General features: G+C 44.9%; 1 protein-coding gene across 1 annotated transcript in view; it reads right to left on the bottom strand.

The window, feature by feature from the left end:
- Window positions 1-25,401, bottom strand: part of Fkbp6 (FKBP prolyl isomerase family member 6 (inactive)) — a 71,687-nt gene that overhangs the window by 43,230 nt on the left and 3,056 nt on the right. The window contains exons 4-8 of the mRNA XM_051161288.1: window positions 24,378-24,580; window positions 22,571-22,690; window positions 18,975-19,169; window positions 18,315-18,424; window positions 15,965-16,057 (exon numbers count right to left, since the gene is read on the bottom strand). Of these exons, the coding sequence (XP_051017245.1) occupies window positions 15,967-16,057; window positions 18,315-18,424; window positions 18,975-19,169; window positions 22,571-22,690; window positions 24,378-24,580 (719 nt within the window). The 3' untranslated portion in view covers window positions 15,965-15,966. The remainder of the gene's footprint in view (window positions 1-15,964; window positions 16,058-18,314; window positions 18,425-18,974; window positions 19,170-22,570; window positions 22,691-24,377; window positions 24,581-25,401) is intronic.

The raw sequence follows: 25,401 nt of genomic DNA, 5'->3' as shown, positions 1-25,401 counted from the left end.
AAGAGATTCCCGCTGGAAGGCCACACTTACAAAAGCCCCCGAAAACACTGGACAAAGTGGACACTTAGTTCCAGACTTATCATCCCACTCAGAAGGCAAGATGGTTATTCTTATTGCTTAAGTCCCTTCTTTCAGTTTTACTGGATGCTTTTCCATCCAACCTGGTGTTCTGGATTACATGGGATCAATGGCAGAAGCTACGTGAGCACACACAGTTATTAACAAACCCAAGATATTAGAAACAGGCTTGTGGAGGAATGCTGAGTGAATGCATCAACGGGCAATAAAGCGCTGTTTAGTCAATCAGCTGGGCAGAAGGACAGGAAGTGGGAGGCGGGACTTCCTGGAGGGGAGGAAGGTTTTTGATAGCTGGTGGAGGATGGTGGGGACTTGAGGAGGACTGGCCCAGGGGTCATAGTGGCAAGTGCTTGGAATATATGTATGTTATAAGGTTTAGTTTGTTCAGTTTACGAGTAGATAAAAATCAGTTCAGACTCTGCCCGGCGAAGTGCTGGCAGCTTTAAAGTACGTTTGTTTCCCTGTGTCAGTTATTTGCTTTGTAGGCCGAACAGATACAAAATACTGTAACACAGGCTCAAGTGACTGAGTGCTTGCCTAGCATGCACAAAGCCCTGTGTTCCATACTCAGCACCACATGACCCAAGCATACCTGTAATCTTAGAACGTGGGAGACAGAAGCAAGAGCATCAGGAGTTCAAGGTCATCCTTGGCTATACTGCAGGTCTGAGTCTAACCTGAGCTAATAAAATCAGCACAAGCAAACATTTAATGGCTTCAATGAAGTACAACCTAATGATGTACAAAGACAATCCCACTGAAGTCTAGAAGGGCTGAAAGGATTTGGCTAACCTCACAGCCAGAACACTACAACTGACAATCTGTTTTTCATCTCTTGACTCTGAAATGAACGGAGGGCATCTCTGTACTTGCTCACTCTGTAGATCAGAAAGAGAGTGGACTAGCTTCCAAGATAATAATAGCCTCATTGATCCCTCACCCACAAAGAGCACAGATTCCACTAAAGCACATCTCAGCAGGAAACAGGCTATGGGCCTGTGACTACTGCCAAGAGAGGATGTGGAAGAGGTGAGGGACCAAAGACACCCTACAGGGGAAATGCCTTCTCAGGAAGGGGTTATCATGAAACAGGAGCTACCTGAGCAGAGGTATTTATAGTCAGACAACAAAGGGGTGACTTCAGTGGCAACTTCTGAGCGTGGAGAAAAGCATCTCACAGCGGTCCAGAAGATCAAGAGCTATGTTTAACAGCTTAAGCTGAACAGCCCTCACCTAGCAGCAAGGATGGGAGAGGCTGGCTTGACATCCAGGGGAAATGAAGACTCCACAGTCATCAGAAAACACAATGTGGAGAAAGCAAGCCAGAACGAATCCCATATTAAGTTTCAAAAGCACTTATACATAATACCCAGAACATGGAAACAGCCTAAGTGTCCCTCAGTAGAAGAATGGACTAAGAAACTGTGGTATATTTACACGATGGACTACTACTCGGCTATTAAAAACGAGGAATTCCCGAAATTTGTGGACAAATGGATTGATCTAGAAATTATCATAATGAGTGAGTTCATCCAGAAGCAAAAAGAGACAAACGGTATATACTCACTTATATCAAAACACTAGTCCAAGGGATACGTACCATGAAAATCTTTACTTACCAAGAAAGTGGGTCAGAGGAGAGGACATCCGATTGAGACTTTAGGCAAGAGTAGCATGGAAGAAAGGGGAAATAGTAGGACCCACAGGGTCCTGGAAACCTACAAGAAGAACTTTATGACAGACAGATCTGGATCCTGGGGTCCTCCTCAAACTAAGGTACCAGCCAAGGAGAATATAGGCAGTAAGCTTCGAGCCCCTACCAAGACCTAGCCGACAAACAGGATATTCTCCACCATTGAGTGGAGAGTGAGATCTGACTCTCACACGAACTCTGGTGCCCCTTTTCTGACCACGTCCCCTGGATGGGGAGACCTGGTGGCACTCAGAGGAAGGATAACAAGTTACCAAGAAGAGACTCGATATTCTAAGAGCATAAATAGGGGGGGAAGGTCTCCCTCAATCACAGACATAGAGGAGGGGAGAAGGGGAGAAATGGGAGGGAGGGAAGAATGGGAGGAAACAGGGGAAGGGCTAACAATCGAGATGTAATATGAATAAATTAATAAAATTTTTTAAAAAAGTTTCAAAAGCACATTTAAACATCCAGCATCTAACTGGAGCATCTAACATAGAGCATCTTCATAGACTGCATGCTGGGTTTGAGGGCTTCCTCTTTAACTCTCTAGGAAAGAGAGGATCAAATAGATTCCCCAAATAAATTCAATCACACACTATAAACAACAAACAATGATCACCTCAGGGTTTTCTTGTTAACTGGCCTGGAGCTTGGACACTGGGAGCCTGTTCTGAAACACTAATGTACCAAGACCTCTGGGGACCAACTGTTCCTGTGCTCTCTCAGCTGACTCTTGAACCCCGGCCAAATTTCTGGATCTTAGTTTCCAAGGTCTTCTTTACAGCCCACCCCATTTCCACATGGACCTCCTGTGACTTCCCAGGAAACATGCGTTTTTAGAAAAATTCCATTAGGATACACTTTTCTCTGGAGCAGTAGAGATAACTGGAAGTACCCAGTCCTCATATGAAAGCCCGGCACAGGCTGGGTGTGATGCCTTTAATCCCAGTACTCAAGAGGCTCTCTGGGAGTTCAAGGCTGGCCAGGGCTACACAGTGAGATCCTGTCTTGAGAAAACAAAACAGAAAAATACAAATCCAACCACAGAGGGCAAAATTGTGCTATAATCCCAATGATGGGGATGTGAAGCCAGGAATATCCCTGAGGCTTGCTGACCAGCCAGACTAAGCAAAGTGGCAAGCTCCAAGTTCAGTAAGAAATCTTGTCCAAAAAATGTAGAGGAATGTGATAGAAGAAGACACCTGACGTTGATCTCTGAGCTCTATCTCATGTGTATATACACACAAAGACACTCTTATCAGGGACAGCTGGTTACATAGCTCAATCCTTTAAATTTTGTGTGTTTGTTTATTGAGTGTATGTAGGCATACATGTCACTGTACATGTGTTAGTCAGAGGACAACCCAGGGGTGTCAGTTCTCTCATTCCACCATGTGGCACCTGGGTACTGAACTCTCATTAGGCTAGACAGCAAGTACCTTTACCCACTGAGCCACCCTGTCAGCCCCTAGCTCAATCCTCTTAGTTCTGTGGCCCAAAGGCTTTGGCTTCCCTTAAGAATGGAAAGCAGAAAAGGGAAATTCCTTCACATTAAACACAAGAGGTGGACACCATGGTCACACTCCAACTTACTTTAAGCCCAATAAAAGCAGTCACAGTGCTCACACAACCACACCAAGACCCCACAGGAGAAGGATCCAGATGTGAGAGTTCCATCCTTCCCCAACCTATGAGACAGAACGCTGATCTCTTTCCCATACCAATGCTGGAGAGTTAAGTGGGTCTGCAGACACCATGGAGCACTGTAGGCATGGAATGATGCCTGGATACAGGAAGACCTGTGAGAAAGCCCTTTATCCTGACTCCTGCCACAAACTACAGACCTCTGATCCCATAGTCCAACATCAGCACAGGCCCAGTCCCTGGAACCACACTGAAAGTAAGACAAAGTATCCAACCTTTACCTGCATGGCCTATGGGAATAGATCTTAAATCTGGGCTATAATCTGTTAAGTCCTCAGGATGGTTGCAGGGGGAATTAAGGTTTACAGAACTGTCTGTTCTCTTGTGAGGTCGTTTTTACCTGTGTTATAGAGAAGTGAACACTGTGTCTTGCTGGTGTTCACCTTACTTGGCATTGAAAATCTACCCATTTAGCAGTGTTGGCTGATGTGCCGAATGGGAGCTAGTAGGAGCTCATGACTCTCTTACCACACAGCATGGATGGAGGCTGGAGTGTTGGCACATTCTCTGTGCCGTGTATCTGTGCACAATACAGACTGGGGCTTATGGCAAAAGACTATGCCTCCCAGGTACAACTGTTAGGCCTTCGGGCTGTAGAATTTAAATGGCTTACATAGGGTCATGTTGCTCAGGGAAGACATAGAGACTCACAAGTGGAGTCTTCTCACTTGGTACTGAATGAACTGCTTAAGGAGGACCACAAGGGTCCTTCTACAGGCACCAACTACAGGAGGTTGAGCAGACAACCTGTTTCAATGCCCTGGTTCAATAAAAGTTTGGGGGAAGGGGTAGGACACTATGTGCTGTGTTACTAGCAGTGATGGAAGACCAGAGTAGCATGTGAAAGCCACATGTTTGGTTTGTTTTTTTAATATTTATTTATTATGTATACATTGTTTTGCCTGCATGTACCACTGCATGCCAGAGAGGGTACCAGATCTCATTATAGATGGTTGTAAGCCACCATGTGGTTGCTGGGAATTGAACTCAGGACCTTGGGAAGAGCAGGTGGCACCCTTAACCTCTGAGCCATCTCTCCAGCCCCCAAGTTTGGTTTTTTTATTGACTTGAGAGTAATGGCAAATGCCATGGCCATATGGGTAAGTAGGAGGGTAGAAGACACCTTGCCTATTAAAACAATGCTCCTGTGGGCACAGCCCAAGGGACTCACTAAAGGAAAGTTAAAGAGCAGTCAACAGCACGTCTGAGAATAGTGGCTCTCTCCTATGAGATAGAGCCTAGCGAGTGAGGTGTAAATTTGGGGCTTTTCTAAGGAGAAGGAAGACTCTTTCCATCCTAAAGTCTTTGCTTAGTTAGTTATACATGCTAACTCAAGAGTAAAGGCCTATTAAAACATTCCTTGGACATATAAAGATTTACATGGAAACAGATTTGGCAGTAGACATCTGTTAACCTTAGCACTTGCGAGGCAGCTGAGGAAGACTTGCAAGTTCCAGCCTGGGCTATGTATTGAGGCTGTCTCCCCCCCCCCCACAAGACAGCATTTCTATGTAGCCCTGGCTTGCTCTGTAGACTAGGCTGGCCTTGAAATGTGTGTACTACCACCCAGGTAGCTCTACCTTAAAAATAAATAAACAGGGCTAGGGAGCTGGTTGGTAAAGCATTCACTTTGTAAGCATAAAGGACCTGTAATTCAATCCCGAGAACCTACATTAAAAAGTATAGAATGGTGGCATATGCTTGTAATCCCACTGCTGTAAAGATGAATAGGCAGGCCCCTGGTGCTCACCGGAAGCCAGTCTATCGTAACTGGGAAGCTCCAGGTGCATAAGAGATCTTGTCTCAAAAAAAAAAAAAAAAAAAAAGTGTGTACCTGCATACACACATATACATACACAAAAATTTCAGTTTGTTTCCTGTCTTATGCATTCAGTGCCCAAAGTTACACTAAGGTACTAGACAAGGGTGTAAACAAGAAAAGGTACTCAAGAAATAATGGATTTGGCCCAGAGATAACAGGCTATGATGCCATCTGGGCCTCAGCTTATAGACTCAATCACCTGTATGGACTATCATGTAATTCTAGTGTTTCCATCATAGATTATGTGGCTCCACTGAGTTTTTTGATATTTTACACTACACGTGTGGAAAGGGGAGTTGTGGGATAGGAATGAGTATGACACGGTCACAGTGTGTGTTTTTAAGTCAGAGAAATCTGCTTTGTCCTTCTATTTTGTGGGTCCTGAACTCAAATTGTAAGGCTTGGCCACAAGCACCTTTATGTGCTGAGTCATTTCACTGGCCCCAGAGATCTTTAAAACAGATTAATAGGGGCTGGAGACCCCGGCAATGAAGGGGCAATACAGGCAATGAAGACCTGAGATCAGAGAGCCTGTGATCCCCAGTGTTGGGGAGTGGAGACAGGAAGACTGCTGGGCCTCACTAGTCAGCCAGCATAGCTCAAGTGGCACATTCCCAGGTTCAATGAAAGGCTCTGTCTCAAAAAATAAGGTAGAGGTAGATGTGGTGGGACCTTTAATCTCAGCACTGAGGAGGAGGAGGCAGAGGCAGAAGTAGAGGCAGGGGGATATCGGTGAGTTGAGGCCAGCCTGGTCTATAAAGCCAAAGCGGCTACACAGAGAAACCCTGTTTCAAAACAAAACAAAAACAAAAAGCGGTAGCATGCTGTGTGTGGTACTGCACATCTCTAATCTCAGAGCCTGGAAGACAGAGACAGATGGCCAGTCTGGTTTACATAGAGAGGTTCAGGATAGCCAGAGCTACATGGTGAGACCTTGCCTCAAGAAGAAAAAAAAAAAAAAAAGTGGGGAGGTGCAGAGAGTGTTATCATCACACTCAAAAGAGGATCTGACAGTGATAATGCAGTTAGTAAGGGAGGAAGAGATGGTACCAAGGATTATGATGTGGCAAGAAGGCCACAGTCCAAAACTAATAAACTACAAATTGGCAGTGTGGGACTGTGGAGATGGTTCAGTGGTAAAAAGAACTTATGTGCATGTGTGTCAATTCCACTACCTGCTTCTAGGTTGCCTAGCAACTGCTGATGTCATCACCTGCCACTGCCAGCTACGCACCAGGCATGCTCCAGGTGTGTGCCAGGTATAAAGGATCGGTCAGGCCTTTGACTCTTACTACTTCTCCTCTTATTCTCCTCCTAATGCTCTCCCACTACCGGTCTCTCTCTGCCCTCATGGTTCAGTAGGCCCTAACTCCTCTCTCTCTCTCTCTCTCTTTCCCAAATAAACTTCCTTCCTTTACACCATATATGTTACATGGCGGCCTTCACTTACATATTATAACATTGGTGCTGAGACAGGGTAGGCTCTCCTGGTGCTTCTCATGGTCTAAGCCACACATTTCAAACTCTATTTCAAACTCGCTGCCTGCAAACAACCAGCTCATCCATCGCTCATCACTACATCCACCACAGACAGGTAAGCTTCACCTATCACAGTCCTGCAGTTTATTTTATACCCTACTGGGCCACTGCACTCCTCCCTGCTCCTCTATCACCTCCGCGCTGAAGCTGCCTGTCTGCTTCAATCCTTTCCTGTGGATGAGCTTCCTCTACCAGAGCTCACTGCTTCACTGCTGCTAAAGACATGGTATCAGGCATCAAGTCTTCTTGGGCTTAGCTGGGCTAAACTCCTGATGACCCACTAAACAGCTTGCATCTACCACTCAGAGTCCTGGGGATGCCCACAACTCCAAGCTGCAGGTACATTCCTTCTCCTCTTTCATCCACAGGAACAGTGTCTTCATATTTTATCATTCTCCTTTGGGAAAGCTCCAGCCTCTCTCTACATCTAGAACCTGACCTGAGGGCTTTAAATGTATTCGCCTTTCTAATAAAATTTCTAATATTATACAGGAACACGAAGACCAACTGAGGAAATGGAAAGCCATTCCTGATCCCTGTTTCTCTTTTACTCCAAGACCTCTCTTTCTCTCTCTGACCTTCCTACCACCCATGCTACTTAAACGTCCTGCCTGTAAGTTGTAACAGGACAGGGTAGGTGAGACCAGGGACTACAAAGCACACACATACACCTTTTCCTCTGCAAGGAGCTGCTCTCAAGACCACTCCTGAGTTCTGTGAATTTGATCCCAAACTCTAGCTAGAGTCCTACTCCTCCACAGGGCTCTCTCTCTTAGCCTGGCCACTTGGACCTACTCACTCCTTGCCCCCTCCTCCTGCAGCAGGTCTGCAAGAAGCCAAGTACGTGCTCCCATCCCCATTCAATGGACTCTATTACAAAAACTTGCCTCATTCATAGGCAAAATTTGGCATACCAAATTTCCAAATTCTTACAAATGATTTCCAAATATCTAAACTCTATGTTCCCAGAGTTTATCTCTAAGACTCTACTTCTCAACTCTTGAAAACCTTTTCTCTCTAATTTCTTCATTACACTCTGCTCTCAAAAGAAAAATGCATCTTAAGATTATACTGTGAACTCTTATCTAAGGACTTATAATTTGCTTATGGGGCATGGTGTTTAAAATCTAAGTTCAACTCTTGTTTAGGATAAATGTGAGTGTATGTGCCAACCACATGGCTTACAACCTGCCATGTGACTCCACCATGTGCTATATGCAACAATGATAAAGCCTCTCAGTCGTAATGAACTCTCTATTATCTCATCTCCTTTTTAGACTAAGAAAGCAACAGATCTTATTTTAAATTGGTATGGGTTTTTTTTTTATATAAAAAATTAAGTTATACTTTTTTTTGTACTATATAAGTGACTTAATCCCAGTTCAAAATGTTCTTTATGTGATGATGAACTTTCAAGGTTATAAAGCTCTATCCAGATTAATACACTATTTTACATGTATGCCTAACTACTTATGTCTTTGCTAGTTCTTATATGCATGAATGAATGCTGCTCTTTCTCCTGCAGCAATCTGCCTACGCTTGGGGTTCACCTTCAGGCTTTCTGGCCAATAGATTTGGTATAATAAATTAAAATGTAGTTTTTATTTATTTATTTATTTATTTATTTATTTATTTTGGTTTTTCGAGACAGGGTCTCTCTGTGTAGCCTTGGCCGTCCTGGACTCACTTTGTAGACCAGGCTGGCCTCGAACTCACAGCGATCCACCTGCCTCTGCCTCCCGAGTGCTGGGATTAAAGGCGTGCGCCACCACGCCCGTCTATGTCTATGATTTTAAGGCTCCAACCTAACAGGGATGAGATCTGAAGTCCTAGTCTTTACTAAAAAATGCAAATTAGTATGTAATCTTAAAATTATCAAATGCTCTTAATGTGTTCAGAAATATATTTGTAGTCATGCTAAGAACCAATGTGATTAAAAGACTAACCTTTATTTACACTCCTGTACATGTTTTCAAAGTTAAACAGAAAGTAACTAGAAACAAAGTTTGTCTATTTAGATCTACTTAAGATAGACATGGCTCTCCAAAACTTATCCTCAGAATATGGCATAATTATAGATCCTAACATCCTGTTTTATGTTTAGAGCAGATAACTAAAAACAGACAAAGACTGCTTAACTCAAATATGCTAGCTTTCAAACCTGTTGAATTTGGCTTAAATATATTTAAGCTTATTATAATACACAGAGACTTCCAAATCCTAAAAGTAACTCCCAAGGTCTCCAAGAATATTTGGGCACAATGGCAGATGATGTCAACCCTGGATTATGGTACACTAACCACTGGGCCAGATTGCCCCCAATGACTCACTTGCTGCTAGGGCCCACCCTGAACTGTGGACAAACTGGACACCCAGAGAATTATCGTCTCACATTGCTGAAAACAAAGTGAGATCAGTCTCTCCCATGTTCTTCTTCTACAGAAAAACCCTCTTGTCTTCTGTGCCTGATGGCTGGACTGTCTTTGCCCGCATTAACATGGAGACCCCAGGAACCTGGGACAACTGTCTAGGTAGTGGACTAGGGACTGACTAGTCATCTCTGTCATTTCAACTGATAAATAGATTCGCTGAGGTTACAATTTATCCTTCATAGGTCTCTGATCACACTGACGGCTAAGCTAATGGTAACTTGACAGCTAGAGAACAGGCAATTAGCTCCTTACCCCAAAGTAAACCAGAATGTTAGCATATTAGTCAATTCATTAGCTAGTTAAAACTACTAACTACTAGATCTCTTATTTAAAAGGCAAACAGAGGTGATGGCTCCATAGCTCAGGGGTTACAGCACTGGTCTTGTAAAAGGCAAACAGGTTTGCTTTGCTCACAGACCTCAAGGTAAATAATTAGATAGGAAGAAAAATGTAAAGCTTATATAAGGCTGAAGGGTACAGAAGCTTAAGTTATGAGGACCATAGAAAATATTTTAGAGTCTAAGAAGGTGTTTTAAGGTTAATAAATGCAAATGAAAGCCTGGGTGATTATAATAAGATTATGCTTCAGACTTCTTCCTGTTGCTACTGTTATATTAAGACTAGTGGAGCTCTGATTTATTAACCTAACTCTGGTATAAAACATTCCACTATATGATCCACTATCCTGGTTCCAAGCTCAAGATTTTAAATGTCCTTTGGTTTGCATTTTAAGTATAGACTTAAAAGTAGTTTCTCAGCTGGGCTTGGTGGCGCACACCTTTCATCCCAGCACTCGGGAGACAGAGGCAGGCAAATTACTATGAGTTCGAGGCCAGCCTGGTCTATAAAGTGAGTCCAGGACAGCCAAGACTACACAGAGGAACCCTGTCTTGAAACAAACAAACAAACAAACAAACAAAAATAGTTTCTGTGCTAAATTTGTATACATTCAGTCTTCTGGTTAGAAGGGAAAGTCCCTCTTTCATGATATGTAGCCATACTGAAAACCACTATCAAGTGAGTTTTTGCTCCCTCTACTTCATGGAAACCTTCTGTCTTCTCTGAGTTCACCTCAAAGTATGTTCATGTTATTAACCCAAAATAATTTCCTAAGCCTCCAACATGCTGTAACACAAAAAGTTATGTGTATTTCACTGTACTTTACAAACAATGACAATGCTAACATGTTTAAAATTTATCTTCCTTGTAAACTTTTTTTTTTGGTTTTTTGAGACAGGGTTTCTCTGTGTAGCCTTGGCCATCCTGGACTCACTTTGTAGACCAGGCTGGCCTCGAACTCACAGCGATCCTCCTGCCTCTGCCTCCCAGTGCTGGGATTAAAGGCGTGCACCACCACGCCCGGCATTCTTTGTAAACTTAAAAAGGATTCCTATATGCCACAGGAAATCCAACCAAATCCACCTTTCAGGTCAAGTGGACTCCATATAAGTACAACCTAAGTTTCCACCTATTGCCTATTTCATAGGGTGGAATTCCTCCTGTTTCCCTAGTTTTGGGACTCCTTTCCCCCAACTACCTAAACCATGGGTCCGAAAAGTTTCAAATGTGTACTTAAAAAATAATTTTCTCAGGGCTGGAGAGATGGCTCAGCAGCTAAGAGCACTGTCTATTCTTCCAGGGGTCCTGAGTTCAATTCCCAGCAACCACATGGTGGCTCACACCCATCTATAATGAGATCTAGTATCCTCTTCTGATGTACAGGTGTATATGGAGGCAGAATACTGTGTAATAAATAAATAAATAAACATTTATTTATTGATTGATTGATTGAAAAAATAATAATTTTTTCCCTAACCTACTTAACCTTACGTAACTTTGTCGTCTTCATATATATATATATATATATATATTTTTTTTCCCCCCCTCCAGTATCCTGCCAGGTTTCCTACATCTAAGACAGTGCCAAAGCAGCTACCCACAGGTGCTCCAGTCCAACCTCACAGATTGTGCCAGCTGGGCCTGCATTGTCCCTCCTAGCCACAGATGTTCTCATATCCTGGACAGCAAATACGACAGCCTGCTCTTCCTAGACCTGGCCGACATTTCAGCCTTCTAATTCCCTATTGCCACCCCAATGTCAGTAGGAAGTAGCAAAGAAGACTGATTTCTTCATCCCTTATCCATTTATGATCAACACAAGGCTGGAATGGTATGCTCCAGAACCAGGACAAACAGCTCCAGGTCCTCTCAGCACTCCTCAGTCCCTATCTGCTGCATGGCATGGCTGGCATACCACACCATCCACCCTGAACTTTCCAGGGCAGGAGCCTACCCTTTTTCCCCTTGCCTATATTATCCAAACATTTTGGTGTGTGTTGAGGCTTGAAATCCCACCAATCCACATTCTGGAAATCCCTGCCCCAGAAAGCTCCACCCCCTAAGAAACCCTATATAAAGGCTGTGTCTGCCCAGTTCTCTGCTTCCTTCTCCCAGGAGCAGAGGCAGCCACTCTTGGATTCATCCCTCTTCTCCTAGATTCGTCCCTCCAATAAATCTTTTGAGAGATTTACTGCCTGCCGTGACTCTCTCATTGGAAGAACAGGAAGAGGGGAAGAGGAGGAGAAATGAAGGAGCGTGGCTCAGGCTCTAGGGTTCCTCAGTTCCTCAGGGTTTCAGGGCAAGCCCTCCCTGGGAGCTGTATAGGCTGGAGAAAAGAGTGAAACTCAGGCTCCTCAGCTCCTCAAAGTTTGGGGCAATCCTCTCTTCGGAGCTGTATTGTCTCTGAGGAGGCCTCCTCTCAGAGCTGTGAGGTTCCTGGGCTCCCATGCCGCACGGTTCCCCTGGGACACTGTACCACCTTAGGGCTGGGATACTTTCCCAGCTTTCAAGAGTTGTGGACAGCCTTCCACCCGAGTACCAGAAAGCAGGCCACCCACCCACATCCACACAACAGCCACCCCTCCTCAGCTCATTTTTAAGTATAGGAAAAGGGAGGAATGTTAGTTCACACACTATCCCAATAGCCTGCTACTAGGTTGCCCAGCAACCTGACATCATCACCCGCCACCGCATCAAGGCTGTGGAATCTAAGACTGGCCAGTCATCCTACAAACTCTCTTACCTGCCCCCCACTCCATCTTCATATAATAAATCTCTTTGTACCAGATCTACTGCATGGCATCTCTTTATCATTACAACACTAGGTCCTAGTGAGAGTCTGTCTCAACAAAAAGGTGACAGCATCCTGAAGACCACCATGCCAGGTTGGCCTCTGGTTCCCACATGTATTACCACACATGTATCCACTCCAAAACATGTTCAGGCACAATGAGCACAATTGTGGCATGTACACTCGTCCACATGGTGCACTGGTCACATCACTGCTGCTGTGATGATGCTATGGGAAATTTTATGTAACATAGCAGGTGACTTTCAAGTAGTCCTTGCAAGTCTGGAAACACTTCCATAGTTTTGTAACCACAGGAAAGTGGCTACAGATATTGCTTCATGGTCACCCAGAAACCTGCAGGTCTTCTGGCCACTAGTGACTTGATTATCCCAAAGCATAGTCTCATTCAGAGGGACATGTTCATACCAGGTGCTGTGGAGATCCTCAAGAAAAGAGGATGTGTCAGCCCCACCAAAGTGCCTGTTCCTGCCAAGTTATCCTCCTGCACCAGGAGCTGATCACTCTAACAGTGGGCCCTCCATGGCTATCACAGAGTCCTGACAGCCAGAACAGGAGCTATAGCCTATTTGAGCGGAGGTGGCAGGCTCACTGTCTTGGCTGTTGTACCTGATTCAATCATAGCTGGGACTAGGAGATATACAAATGAGGAAAGGCAGCATCTCCAGTCTTCTGCGATGTCAGGCATAGGGTCCTGGCTAGAGATGGCTCCACAGTTCAGAGCACATGCCCCACAGTCACAAGGACCCAAGTTTGGACCCAGCACAAAGCAGGACAGAGACAGGAAAGCCACCAGGGCTCACTGGTTTTTACTTACCCAAGAATAAGGGCCTCAGGTTCAAGGAGAGGCCCTGCCTCAAAGGAATAGGTGGAGAATAATAGCGCACCCAATGTCACCTTCTGCCTTCTAGCCCATCTGTGCAATGTGAGTGCACATCCTTCCCCACACAGAGCACATGTATTCCCAAAGAAACAAACCAACCCTTAAGAGAGAGGAAATGGCCCTAGATAATACAAGCACATTAAGCTGACAAATCTAACTTCTTTTAAATGACTGGTTAGTCCCAGCACTTGGGAAGCAGAGGCAGGTAGATCTTTGCAAGTTTGAGGCCAACTTGGTCTACATAGTGAGTTCTAGATCAGCCAGAAAAGGCCTGCCTTAAAAAAACAAAACTGTGGTGCTTAGAATGAGCATGGCTCCCACAGATTCATATATTAGAACACTTGGTCTCCAATTGGTGAAACTATTTGGGAAGGACTAGGAGGTGTGGCCTTGTTGAAAAGTGTCTCACTGGGGGGCCAGCTTTGCGGTTTCAACAGATTTATACCATTCCCAGTTAGTATATGTGTACTCTCTGTTTGTCTGTCTGTCCTGTGTCTCCTGTTTGTGGATTACAATGTGAGCTCTAGCTGTGTGGCACACACCTTTAATCTCAGCACTTGGGAGGCAGAGGTAGGTGGATCTCTGAGCCTGAGACCAGCCTGTTCTACAGAATGAGATACCAAATAGCCAGGGCTATACAGAGAAATTGTGTCTTGAAAAAAAACCAAACCAAACCAAATCAATGAAAAGGATGTGACTTCTCAGCAATTTTAGCACCATGCCTACCTGCCACCATGCCCTCCCATTATAATGGTTATGAATTCTAACCCTCTGAAACAGTAAGCTCCAAGTAAACTCTTCTATAACTTGCTGTCTTATCACAGCAATAGAAAAACAACTAAAACAAACAAGCAAAATCATTGGCCAGTGGGCAGGCAAGACAGTTCAATGCAAGCATGGTGACCTGAGTTCAAGCTCCAGAACACATGAAGAAACAAGTGCAAGACACAGGGTGGGGGGTATGGGCCAAGCTGATGAGAGGGAGAAAGGGAGAGAGGAAGGGAGGGAGGGAGAAAGGGAGAGAGCGAGCACCCTAGCAAGAGCACAGCTTTATATACACATACAGCCACAGGGATCCTTACACACACAGGGGTCTGGAAAACAGATGTCTTCTGTCTCTACTATATGTGACAAGAGCCAAAGAGAAGAGCTCCTCTGGCTTGCAGCTCAGTTCAGAAGTCCCCTGGAAGACCCAGAAGATGGGGTCAAAAAGTCATGCCTGCGAAGGAAGTGACTGTTGGCATCTGCCAAGCAGACAGCAGTGCTCCAGAGCCTGCATGAGCACATGAATGAATGGGCCTTTCATGGCCCCTCCTCTCAACCCGTTTTTGTAGACACAAAGGGGCAACAAAGGCAGGATTTACCACAGGAGCCTGCTTAGCAGCTGCTTCCTCCTTCTTCCTTATTTAACTTCTCTCAGGAGAGCCGTGCACTAGGCCTGCTAGAACAGGTGTTTAAGGCAGGTGATTTTGTTCCCACTAATTTTCTTAAGTAATAGCAGAACAGACTGGAAGGTTATCTCCTGTGCTTGTGGGGACATTCTGCCCTGTGCCTACTCAATCACAAGCCACCATTGCCTGACAGCAATGTAAATTTCTGCTCCTTTAGGTTTCCCCGTCTTCAAACTTTGAATTCTGGTAGTTAGCACAACACTATCCAATTCCTTGACACAGAAATTTTGCCTTCTTTAGTAATGTGTTAGAGTTGAAAACTAAGGTTGAAGGCTTTCCATTTCTTGGAAAAGCCTAGATTAAGAAAAGCCTGAGCTTTTCAGTGAGAGGACATTTGTTTATTTGACTAGGATATGTGAGGCCCTGGGTTCAACCCTCAGCACCACACACACAGCCTGCAGCCAGGCATGGTGTGCCTCTGTAATCCTATTACTCTTTTGTGTGTGTTTGTTTTGTTTTGTGAGACATGGTTTCTCTGTTAATAGTCCTGGGAATTGCTCTGTAGACCAGCCTGGCCTCAAATTCACAAATATCTACCTGCCTCTGCCTCCTGAGTGGTGAAAATAAAGGCACGCACCACCACCATCACGCGTAGTCCTACCACTCTTGAAGCACTCGTACACACATACCTAAAACACCACCAACAGGACAGCTAGGGATGTGGCTCAGTTGGTAGAGTGCTTGCCTAGCAGACACTAGCACACGCAAGGCCCAGGCCTCCATCCCCAGGACTTCATTAATCAGATTGTGGTGGCACAAGCCTGTATCTTAGCACTCAGGTGGTAGAAGCTAGAGGATCAGAAGTTCAAGGTCATTTTCAGCTACATAGTGAATTCCAGGACAGCCTGGACTACACGAAATCATCCCCAAAACATAGTAACAAAGAGAGAAACTCAGATTTTCTCTTTCAAGATCAGCTAAATTGTCACACTAATGACTTTGGTTCTAAGAAACTTTGAGTACAGTTTAATTTCACAAACCATGAAAAAAAAAGTCTTTTGATTTAGAAAGCTTAGGACCTCCCAAATATGAACCTAACTTTCAAGACTTCCACCCTCAGGGACCCACTCTGTGGGAAGGCCCCAACAGCATATTTTGTCCTATGCTGTCCTCAGTGGAGAGCAGCACTGGTCACTGAGCCTTGCTGGGAACCATCTTTCCTAATGGATAGAACCCTGAATCCCTTCATGAATGCCCAGCCCTGTGAATACCTTCAGTTTCCTCCCCCTGAGGAGCTGCTGCTACAGGGAGCAAACATCCGGTGACACATCTCTCTCTCTCTGTCCATGTAGTCCCTGTAGTGGCTGTGGAGAGAAAGGCAAGCTTTGTAGGTTTGCAGAAGGTGACATCTGGTGGCTGAAAATTTCTATGCCACTAAAAGTCAGCACAGGACAGTAGTCAATGGAGGTAACACTGAAGATGCAGGAACAGGCAAGGCTAATCCTACTCAGGAAGACCCTGGATACCAGCCATCATCTGGAAAGACAGCAGCTGGGACAGCAGAAGCTACTGTTAGTGGGCTCAGGCAGAGTCTTGCCAAATGACCCCTGCACTCAACGGCCCCACTCATTTTGAGAATTTTTCTTCTGAAAACTCAAGTCCCCCAAAATTCAGTATCTAATCTGAGAGGATCCTTTCCATACCAGAAAGGAAGCTCCTGGGAAACCCAAACAGACCAGCAGTAAAGCAACTGCATCCAAATAAAAATGTTGCATAACCTTAGAACCCTCAGGACTGGTGATGGATTGCTTAACGCTAAGGAGAGAATCTCACCAAGTTAGAACAAAAATACATGCTAAAATGGTGGCTGTCCTAGAACTTATGGGAAGATGTTTTCAGCTTCTCTACAGCAAACAGCTTCTCAATCAGAAAAAGTCACATTTTAATAAAGATTTTATTTTTCTTTTTTATTATTACATTTATTAATGTATGTGCTGGGGTGGGGAGGGCTCAAATGTCTTTGTGGAGTTCAGAGAACAACTTACAGGAATCCATTTTCTCCTTTATCATATGGATCCTAAGAATGACCTTTCAAGTCAGCAGGTATTGCAATAAGAGCCTTTACCCACTGAACTATCTTGCTGACCACCCAAAACTTATTTCTTAAAGATTAAAGTCCTCCTCTCTTGAATGAATCATACAAACCAGTTCATTTGTAGTTATAGAAAGATTCATCAGAACATTGGGTCTCAGGTGATTTTGGGAATAGGTAGAGTCTTAAGTATAGTTTCTTTTCTTTCTTTCTTTTTCTTTTTGTTTTTGGTTTGTTTTTGTTTTTGTTTTTTGTTTTTTTGGTTTTTTGTTTTGTTTTTTTGGGGAGGGGGGGTTTGAGACAGGGTTTTCTCTTGTATTCCTGTATTCCTGGTTCTGCCTTGAACTCACAGAAATCTGCCCGTTTCTGCTTCCCAACTTCTGGGATTACAGGTGTGCACCGCCATACCCAGCTTAATTTTGATTTTTAGAGGCAAGGTTTATGCAGCTCTAGCTGTCCTGGAACTTACTCTATATACAAGGATAGCCTTGAACTTAGAGATCCATCTGCCTCTGCCTTCTGAGTGCTAGAATACAAGACTTACTTTATTGTGTACCTGTGTACACCATGTATGGAGATCAGAAGACACTTTCCAGGCCAGTCCTCACCTTCCACTATGTGATCTAGGATCAGTACAGCAAGCACTGTCTGCTGCTGGGCCACCTTGCCAACCTTTTGGTTTTGAGCCTGTTTTATGCTATATTGCACAAGGTCTGGCATTTGTGATCTTCCTGCTTCCTGCTTCTTGCTTCCTATCCCAAGTTCAAGAACTACTAGAGTGAACCACCATACCCAGTTTGCACAATACCCTTTTAAGGTACATGGGGGAGGGTGCGGGTATAGAAATAGCTCAGTTGCCGGGCGTGGTGGCGCACGCCTTTAATCCCAGCACTCGGGAGGCAGAGGCAGGCGGATCGCTGTGAGTTCGAGGTCAGCCTGGTCTACAAAGTGAGTCCAGGATGGCCAAGGCTACACAGAGAAACCCTGTCTCAAAAAACCAAAAAAAAAAAAGAAAAGAAAAGAAAAAAGAAATAGCTCAGTTGGTAAAATGAAACCCAAGTTTGGATCCTCAGCACCATGTAAAAAAAATAAGTTCATGGGTAGAGGGTGTCTATAATTCCAGCTTGGAGGTTGGGGGCAGAGGTAGGGGAAAACAAAAACAGGAGGATTTTTGGGACTAGACACCAGCCCAGTCTAACTGCTGGGCCCCAGGCACAACACTCAGGTTAGTTTTGGCCTACACACACACTTGCAAATATTCACAAAGGCATTGCATGGGCTCACCTCTCTAGGGAGTGCTGATCTGTATGGTCTGCAGGGAGGCACCATGGGAAGGAGGGAGATGCTCAGAAGTGAAGCTTCCTCACACAGAACAGCCAGTTTAGGGCAATGAGAGACTCTGTGGGTGGCATGGATGCCTCTGAGCCAGCTTGGGCAACATTCCTAGCCTGTCCTCTACCCAGATAGACTAGAATTCTCACAGCCACCTCTCCTGTGTCTCTGGTCATACGTCTGCCCTTGGCTCTCACCTGGACAGCTTCTTCAGCTCATTATTGATGTCATGGTTGCAGGGTTGCTCCTTCTGAGCTCGCACTAGAAAATCCCGGGCCTGCTCGTACTCAGTTAGGAGGAGGCAAGCCTGATAGGAAGGGATAGGACATTAGATTAGGAGATTGGCATTTGTGGTAGTGGCCCAAGCGAGACCTACTGCTCTGTGCTGGTGTGCACATGTGGATGGAGACCAGAGGTCAAACTGGTTTCCTTCTCTGGAGCAGCCCACCTTATTTTTTTTTTTTTTTATTAATTTATTCTTGTTACATCTCAATGGTTATCCCATCCCTTGTATCCTCCCATTCTTCCCTCCCTCCCATTTTCCCCTTACTCCCCTCTCCTATGACTGTGCCTGAGGGGGACTTCCTCCCCCTTTATATGCCCATAGGGTATCAAGTCTCTTCTTAGCCCACCTTATTTTTAAAGATAAGGTATTCCTCTGGGATTCAGGGCTCCTCAATTCATCTAGGCTGACTGACCAGCGAACTCCAGGAGCCAATCTGTCTCTGCCTCTCCAGTGCAAGGGTCTAGCACCCTGGGTTCTGGAGAATGAGCTCAGGCTCTCAAGCTTGCATGCCTAGCAAGCACTTTACTGACTGAGTAACTGCCCCAGGCCTTCCCCACTACCTTCAACTCACCTGTCCACACCTAAAGAGGGCCTTGGCATTCCTTTTGTCAATGAGCAGAGCCTGCTCCCCATAGCGCAGAGCCATGGCAGGCCGGTCTAGCTTCAGGTACACAAAGGACAAGTTAAGGAGGACTAGAAGCTCAGCAGGTTCCACCAAGTGCTGTTCTTCACAGATCGTCAAGCGCCGATGGAGCAGCTGCAAAGCCTGCAGAAATGAGGGAAAGCAAAGGGTCAGGAGGGACAGTCCTATAATCTTACAACTCATATAGAACTATTGATCTAAGAAAGAAACTCAGCTAGCTCACAGGACATGTAGCTAACATATTAAAGATAGGAGGCTTTTATTTTTATTTTTATTATTTTACATTATGTATACGTGCCAGGAGACAGTGGCACAGGTGTTTAATCCCAGCACTTGGGAAGCAGAGGCAAATGGATCTCTGAGCTCATGGACAGCCTGGTCTAGAGTGAGTTCCAGGATAGCCAGGGCTACAGAGAGAAACTCTCTTGAAAAACAAAATTAAAACAAACAAACGAAAACAGCATGTACACGTATGGGATAGGATGTGTGCATTTGAGTACAATGCCTGTGATGGCCAAAAGATGGCATTAGATCTTCCAGAAACTGGAGTTACATGTGACCCTGTGCCTCCTCATGTGGGTGCTGGGAACTGAACTCAGATCCTCTACAAGAACAATACATGCTCCTAACCACTGAGACATCTCTCCAGCCCAGTTTGAAGGATTCTAACAGAAGGTATGCAAACCTTACTGAGGCAGGCAACATGCTGCAGACATCTACTCTTTTGCCTCCAGAGGAGTAAGGACAGTAAATCCAACAAAACCATGGACAAGCTGTATATAGTCCCAGCACCCACATCAGGTGGCTCACCACTGTCTGTAAATCCAGCTATAGGGGAACCCCACGCCTTTGGCCTCCATCAGCACTCTTAAACACATACTCCTACACAGACACATAACACAGTTTTTAAAAAGTAGAGGGGGTGCTGAGACAGTCTCTCTATAGCTCTGGCTATCTTGGAACACACTGTGTAGACCAGGCTAGCCTCAAAATCACAGATATCCATCTGCTTCTGCTTCCCCAAGAGCTGGGATTAAAGGCATGTGCCATCACATCCAGCTTCTTCTTTACTTAATTATTTTTGTACTTACATGTGTGCACGTTTGTATGTGTGAATACATACAAACCTAGAGTGTGTAAACCAATAAGTGCATGCAGAGACCAGAAGACAACCTCAGTTATCCCTCACTCCTCAGGAGACACTCCCCTTGTTTTTTCACATATAGTCTCTCACTGGCCTGAGGCTTGCCAAATAGATTAGGCTAGCTGGCCAGAGAGTCCCAAGAACCTGCCTGTCTCTGACTTCCCAGTAGTGGAATTACAAGTAGGCACTGCCACACCTGGCCTTTCTTATTTTTAAGTATGGATTCTCCTGATCAAGCTCAGATCATAGTGCTTGCTTTCATGCCCTTTGCCAACTGAGCTACTTCCCCACCTCTCCAGGATGGTAATTCTTAAAATGCCAAATTAACATATATATGCATAGATAAGAAAAAAGTGCACAGCTTAATGAATTTTCATAATTCAAGTATACCCAAGAAGACAGCATCAAGATCTACTACACGGGGCTGGAGAGATGGCTCAGCCGTTAAGAGCACTGACTGCTCTTCCAAAGGACCTGGGTTCAATTCCCAGTACCCACATAGCAGCTCACAACTGTCTGTAACTCCAAGATCTGACACCCTCACACAGACATACATGCAGGCAAAACACCAATGCACATACAATAAAAATAAATAAATTATTTAAAAAAGAAGATCTACTACACATAGACCAGGCATGGAGGTACATACTTTTCATTCTAGGAAGCAGAGGCAGGTATGTATCTCTGTGAGGTGAAGGACAGACTAGTCTATAAAGCAAGTTCTGGCCAGCTAAAGTTACATAGTGAGACTCTATCTCAAACAGACACACAAATACAATCAACAAATAAGAGCCAGGTGTGTGGCTTATGCCTGCAACCCGAGCACTTGGGAGACTGAGACAAGACTGCCATAAGGCCTAGTCCAGCTTGGGCTAAATTACAATGTCTTAAAAAACAAAAGGAAAAAAGATCAATATAAAGAACGTCACCTCACATTACCGCATCCCCAGCCCCCAGCCCTGTCATTTCCATCTAACATGAGGGTTTCCTCTGTATGCAATGTGCGTGTACTGTATGTACATGTGTGGGTGGGTGGGTATGCACATGAGGCGGCCAGAGGACAATGTCAGGTGTTCTGTTGTATCACTCTACCTCAGTGGCTCTCAACCTGTGGACTGAGACTCCTTTGGGGATTGGAAAAAACCTTTCACAGGAGTCACCTAAGACCAACAGAAAACACAGATTTTTACATTATGATTCTTTTTTTAATATACATTATGATTCTTAACAGTAACAAATTTCAGTTATGAAGTAGGAACAAAAGTAATTTTATGGTTGGGGTCACCATGACATGAGGAATGTATTAAAGGCCCATAGCATTAGAAAGGTTTAGAACCACTGTTTTTTAATTTGTTCTTTGAGACAGCATCTACCACTGAACTTGGAGCTAGGCTGCAAGTCTTGAAGTCTTCTTGTCTTTCCTCCCACAATGTTGGGGTTACAGCACACATGTGGCCATGTCTGGCTTTAAAAAAACAAAACAAAAACCCTGGCCTGGCAGTGGTGGCGCACACCTTTAATGCCAGCACTCAGGAGGCAGAGGCAGGTGGATCTCTGTTAGGATGAGGCCAGCCTGGTCTACAAAGTGAGTCCAGGACAGTCAAGGCTACACAGAGAACCCTATCTCGAAAAAAAAAAAAAAAAAAGACCTTTATGTGTAAGTGTGCATATCTATATAAATGTTATGTGTACATGTGGGTGCAGGAACCCACAGAGGTCAAAAGAGGCCATCATAGTCCCAAGAACTGGAGTTATAGGCATCTATGAGCCATATGGATGCTGGGAATCAAACTCTGGACCTGTGCAAGAGCAGTAAGTACTCTTAACCGTTAAGTCATCTTTCCAGCACCCATGCCCAGCATTTTATATGGGTGCTGGGATTTGAACTCATATCCTCATACTTAGGAAGCAAGCACTTTTACTCATTACTATCTCCCCAGCCACTTTTTTTTAGTTTGTTGAAACAGGGTCTAGCTAAGAAACCCAAGCTGGCCTGGAATTTTCAATCCTCCTGTCTCTGCTTCCTGGGTGCTGGGATTACAGGCATGAACCACCAGGCCCAACTTAATGTGATCTTCTTTATGGTCATCCATGAAGAGAAGCAAAAGAGATAAAGTTTATGCTCTTAAATCTTCTGGGGCTGCAGAGGTGGCTTATAGGTAAAGAGCACTGGCTGTTCTTCCAGAAGATCTAGGTTTAATTCCCAGCACCACAGGATGACTCACAAACGTCTGTAACTCCAGGGATGAGCTGTTCTCTTCTGCCTCAGTCACCAGGCATGCACATGGTAGGCAAACATATATGCAGACTGCACAGCCACACTCATGAAAATTTAAAATATAAAAGTTTTCTGGATCACACACTTCCACAGCATTCTTACCCTCTTGTATCTCACTTTGGCATCACCGAAGCGATTCTGGCGGAAAAGGTAGTTGCCAAACTCCCTCTCGGTTGCAGCTACCTTAAGGACCTTCTGAAGTGGAAACTGTTCCTGCTGCTCCTGAAGACCAAAAGAACAGCAGCAACATGGAGCCAGAAGCCCCAGGGGCACAATGGCAGCCATCAGCATTTCCCTCTTGGACCGTGAACTGTGCTTACTGCCTTGCATGTGCAGAGGCCACATAGGTGGGTGCTTTAACAGGCCCATCTACAGAGCAGTGTGGGGTTGGGGGGTGGGTCAGCTGCTGCTATGATCTTCTCAAACTCCCCCAGAAGCAGAATCATCCACAGAAACTTAGGGAGCCTGCCAAGTCCAGACCAATTACCCATCAAGAATTTGGCATGTTCTGGATGGCTCAGTGTCCTCGGGGTTCTACATGATAGTGCTGTTACCCTGGCTTCATGTCAGAGCCTCAAAATGAGAGCCCCAGGTAAGTGCAGAACATCTACTCCATGGGAAGATGTAGAAAAGGTGAGACACTCACAGTTTAGTGTGGAAGGCTACATTATATGAAGGAGTGTCTTAGGGTTTCCATTGCTGTGAAGAGGCACCATGACCAAGGCAACTCTTATAAAAAGAAGACATTAAACAGGGTCTGGCTTACAGTTTCAGAGGTTTAGTCCATTATCATCATAGTGAGACGCATGGTGACATGCAGGCAGACATGGTGCTGGAGAAGGAGCTGAGAGTTCTACATCTTGAATTTGAACTGCATCCTACCTTGTACCTCAGGCAGCAAGGAGACCAGATTTGTTTCACACTAGGTATGGCTAGAGCATATGAGACCTCAAAACCCCACCTCCACAGCAACACATTTCTTCCAACGAGACCACACCCTAATAGTGCCACTCCCTATCGGCCAAGCATTCAAACACATGAGTCTATAGAGGCCATTCCAATTCTAACCAGCACATCCAATCCCTGGCCTCCACAGGCTTATAGCCAATGGTCTAAACCTAAAACTGCAAGGCAGCCTGAATCAAATGTTGTCCTTTATGAGTTGCCGTGGTCATGGTGTCTCTTCAAAGCAATAGAACCCTAACTACTAAGACAAGGAGCAAAGCCTTCAAAACATGCACAGCTACCTTCCACATATGCAGTCAGTGGAGGGCAGCATCATAGAGACACGTGATTGCTGATGGGATTACAAGCTATGCTTCTACGGACTGAGAAGCTGAAAGCACATAGGAAAGGCCAAGACCAGGGTTGTGAGAACTGTGGCTCTACATCCCAGATTTCCTGTGAGTGTCTTAGCGTGCACCTTACCTCATATGGAAAGCATGCCGAGTTTTTTACTGTCACGTTAGTAAAGGCTTTTTCAATTCTCAAGGGACCAACTTTCTAACTCGCTTTTACGGTCCTAGGGATGGAACTAGTGCTTGTTAATACTGTCACTCTACCCCTGACCTAAACAGCCCCAACCCCTTAGTGGGGAGTTCTAGGCAAGAACTGAATCACATGCCCAAGCCTCAGTCATCCTCATTATCAAGCTACCAGTGCCTAACTTCCTAAAAAGTAGTAAGTCATCTTGTGGTGAAAACTAAGCAAAGGACAGCTAAGTAGCAAACAGCTAATGTAGAGCTAATCTATGCCTTAAACTACCTGGCACGTTTTACCTCAGACAAAGCAGAATAGACATCACTGTGAAGGAGGCTGGGTGGAACCTGGCTGGGGCAGGTGACCTAATAAACCCAAAGCCAATCCCTCCCTTTATAAAGTGCTAGAAAATCCCAGTTCTGGAACTTACAGCTGAGAGTGCACAAAACTTGTCTGACTCAGCAGAGTCAAGGAAGTCAATCAGCTCGATCTCAAACAAGACAGTGGCATTTGGAGGGATGAGGGGTGGGCACCCCAGGGTGCCATAAGCGTAGGTTGGCTTGAACAGGAACCTGGCCAGTTCCCCTCTGCGCATGCTCAAAAGGCCCAGCTCCATGCCCCAGAGTGTAATATCTGGAAGAAAGGGCAAAGAGTTCATTTGAAGCTTACTCAGCATCCTGCTCAGAGACACCAGTTGCTCCCTACTCCATGTGTGTGTGCGCAGCCAAGCCTTCTGTGTGGGTGTCCAACTCAGGGCTCAGTCTTGCTTCTGCTGCCCTCCTTTTCCCAAATCCCAGCTTCTGCAGGCTCCACCTCTGCTGCATAATCTGTTCCTTGAAACTCTCTGCTCTCAATGCCTGTGGTCTACTCTAAAATTTTAAAGATTTTTTTTCTTTTATTTTTATGTGTTTTGCCTATATGTATGTGCACCATATTCATTCATTCAATGCCCAGAGAGGCCAGGAGAGGGCATCAGTTCCCAGGAAGTGGAGTTACAGATGGTGGTAAACCAGCATATGAGTGCTGAAAACTGAACCTAGTCCACTGGGAAAGCAGCCAGTGCTCTTAACCTCTGAGCCATCTCTCCAGTCCCCTAACTGATATCTTATTCAAACCTCAGGGGTCTCATCTGAAGTCTTCTTTTCCATGTAGTACCTATGACTCTGCCAAAAGGAGAGTAATTATAGTTTCATTAAGCAGACCCAGAACATTTCTCATAACTCCATGTTTCATTCAATTCTATGTTAGTTTCTGAATTAGAGGCCAACCTCCCCAACCCCAGTGGGGTCCATCAGATGTGGCTCTTATCATCTAAGCATGTGGATACTAGAGGACAATCTCTGATGTCATTCCTCAGGGGGCATCCACTTTGCTTTTGAGACACTCTCTCTCATTGTCCTTGGAGAATGCTAACTAGGCTGGCCAGCTGGCAAGAGAGACTCAGGTACCCATTT

This window comes from Acomys russatus, chromosome 19, assembly GCF_903995435.1.
Source record: "Acomys russatus chromosome 19, mAcoRus1.1, whole genome shotgun sequence".
NCBI classification, from domain to species: domain Eukaryota; kingdom Metazoa; phylum Chordata; class Mammalia; order Rodentia; family Muridae; genus Acomys; species Acomys russatus.
The sequence above is the reverse complement of the archived record's forward strand: the minus strand, read 5'-3'. Positions and strand labels throughout refer to the sequence as shown.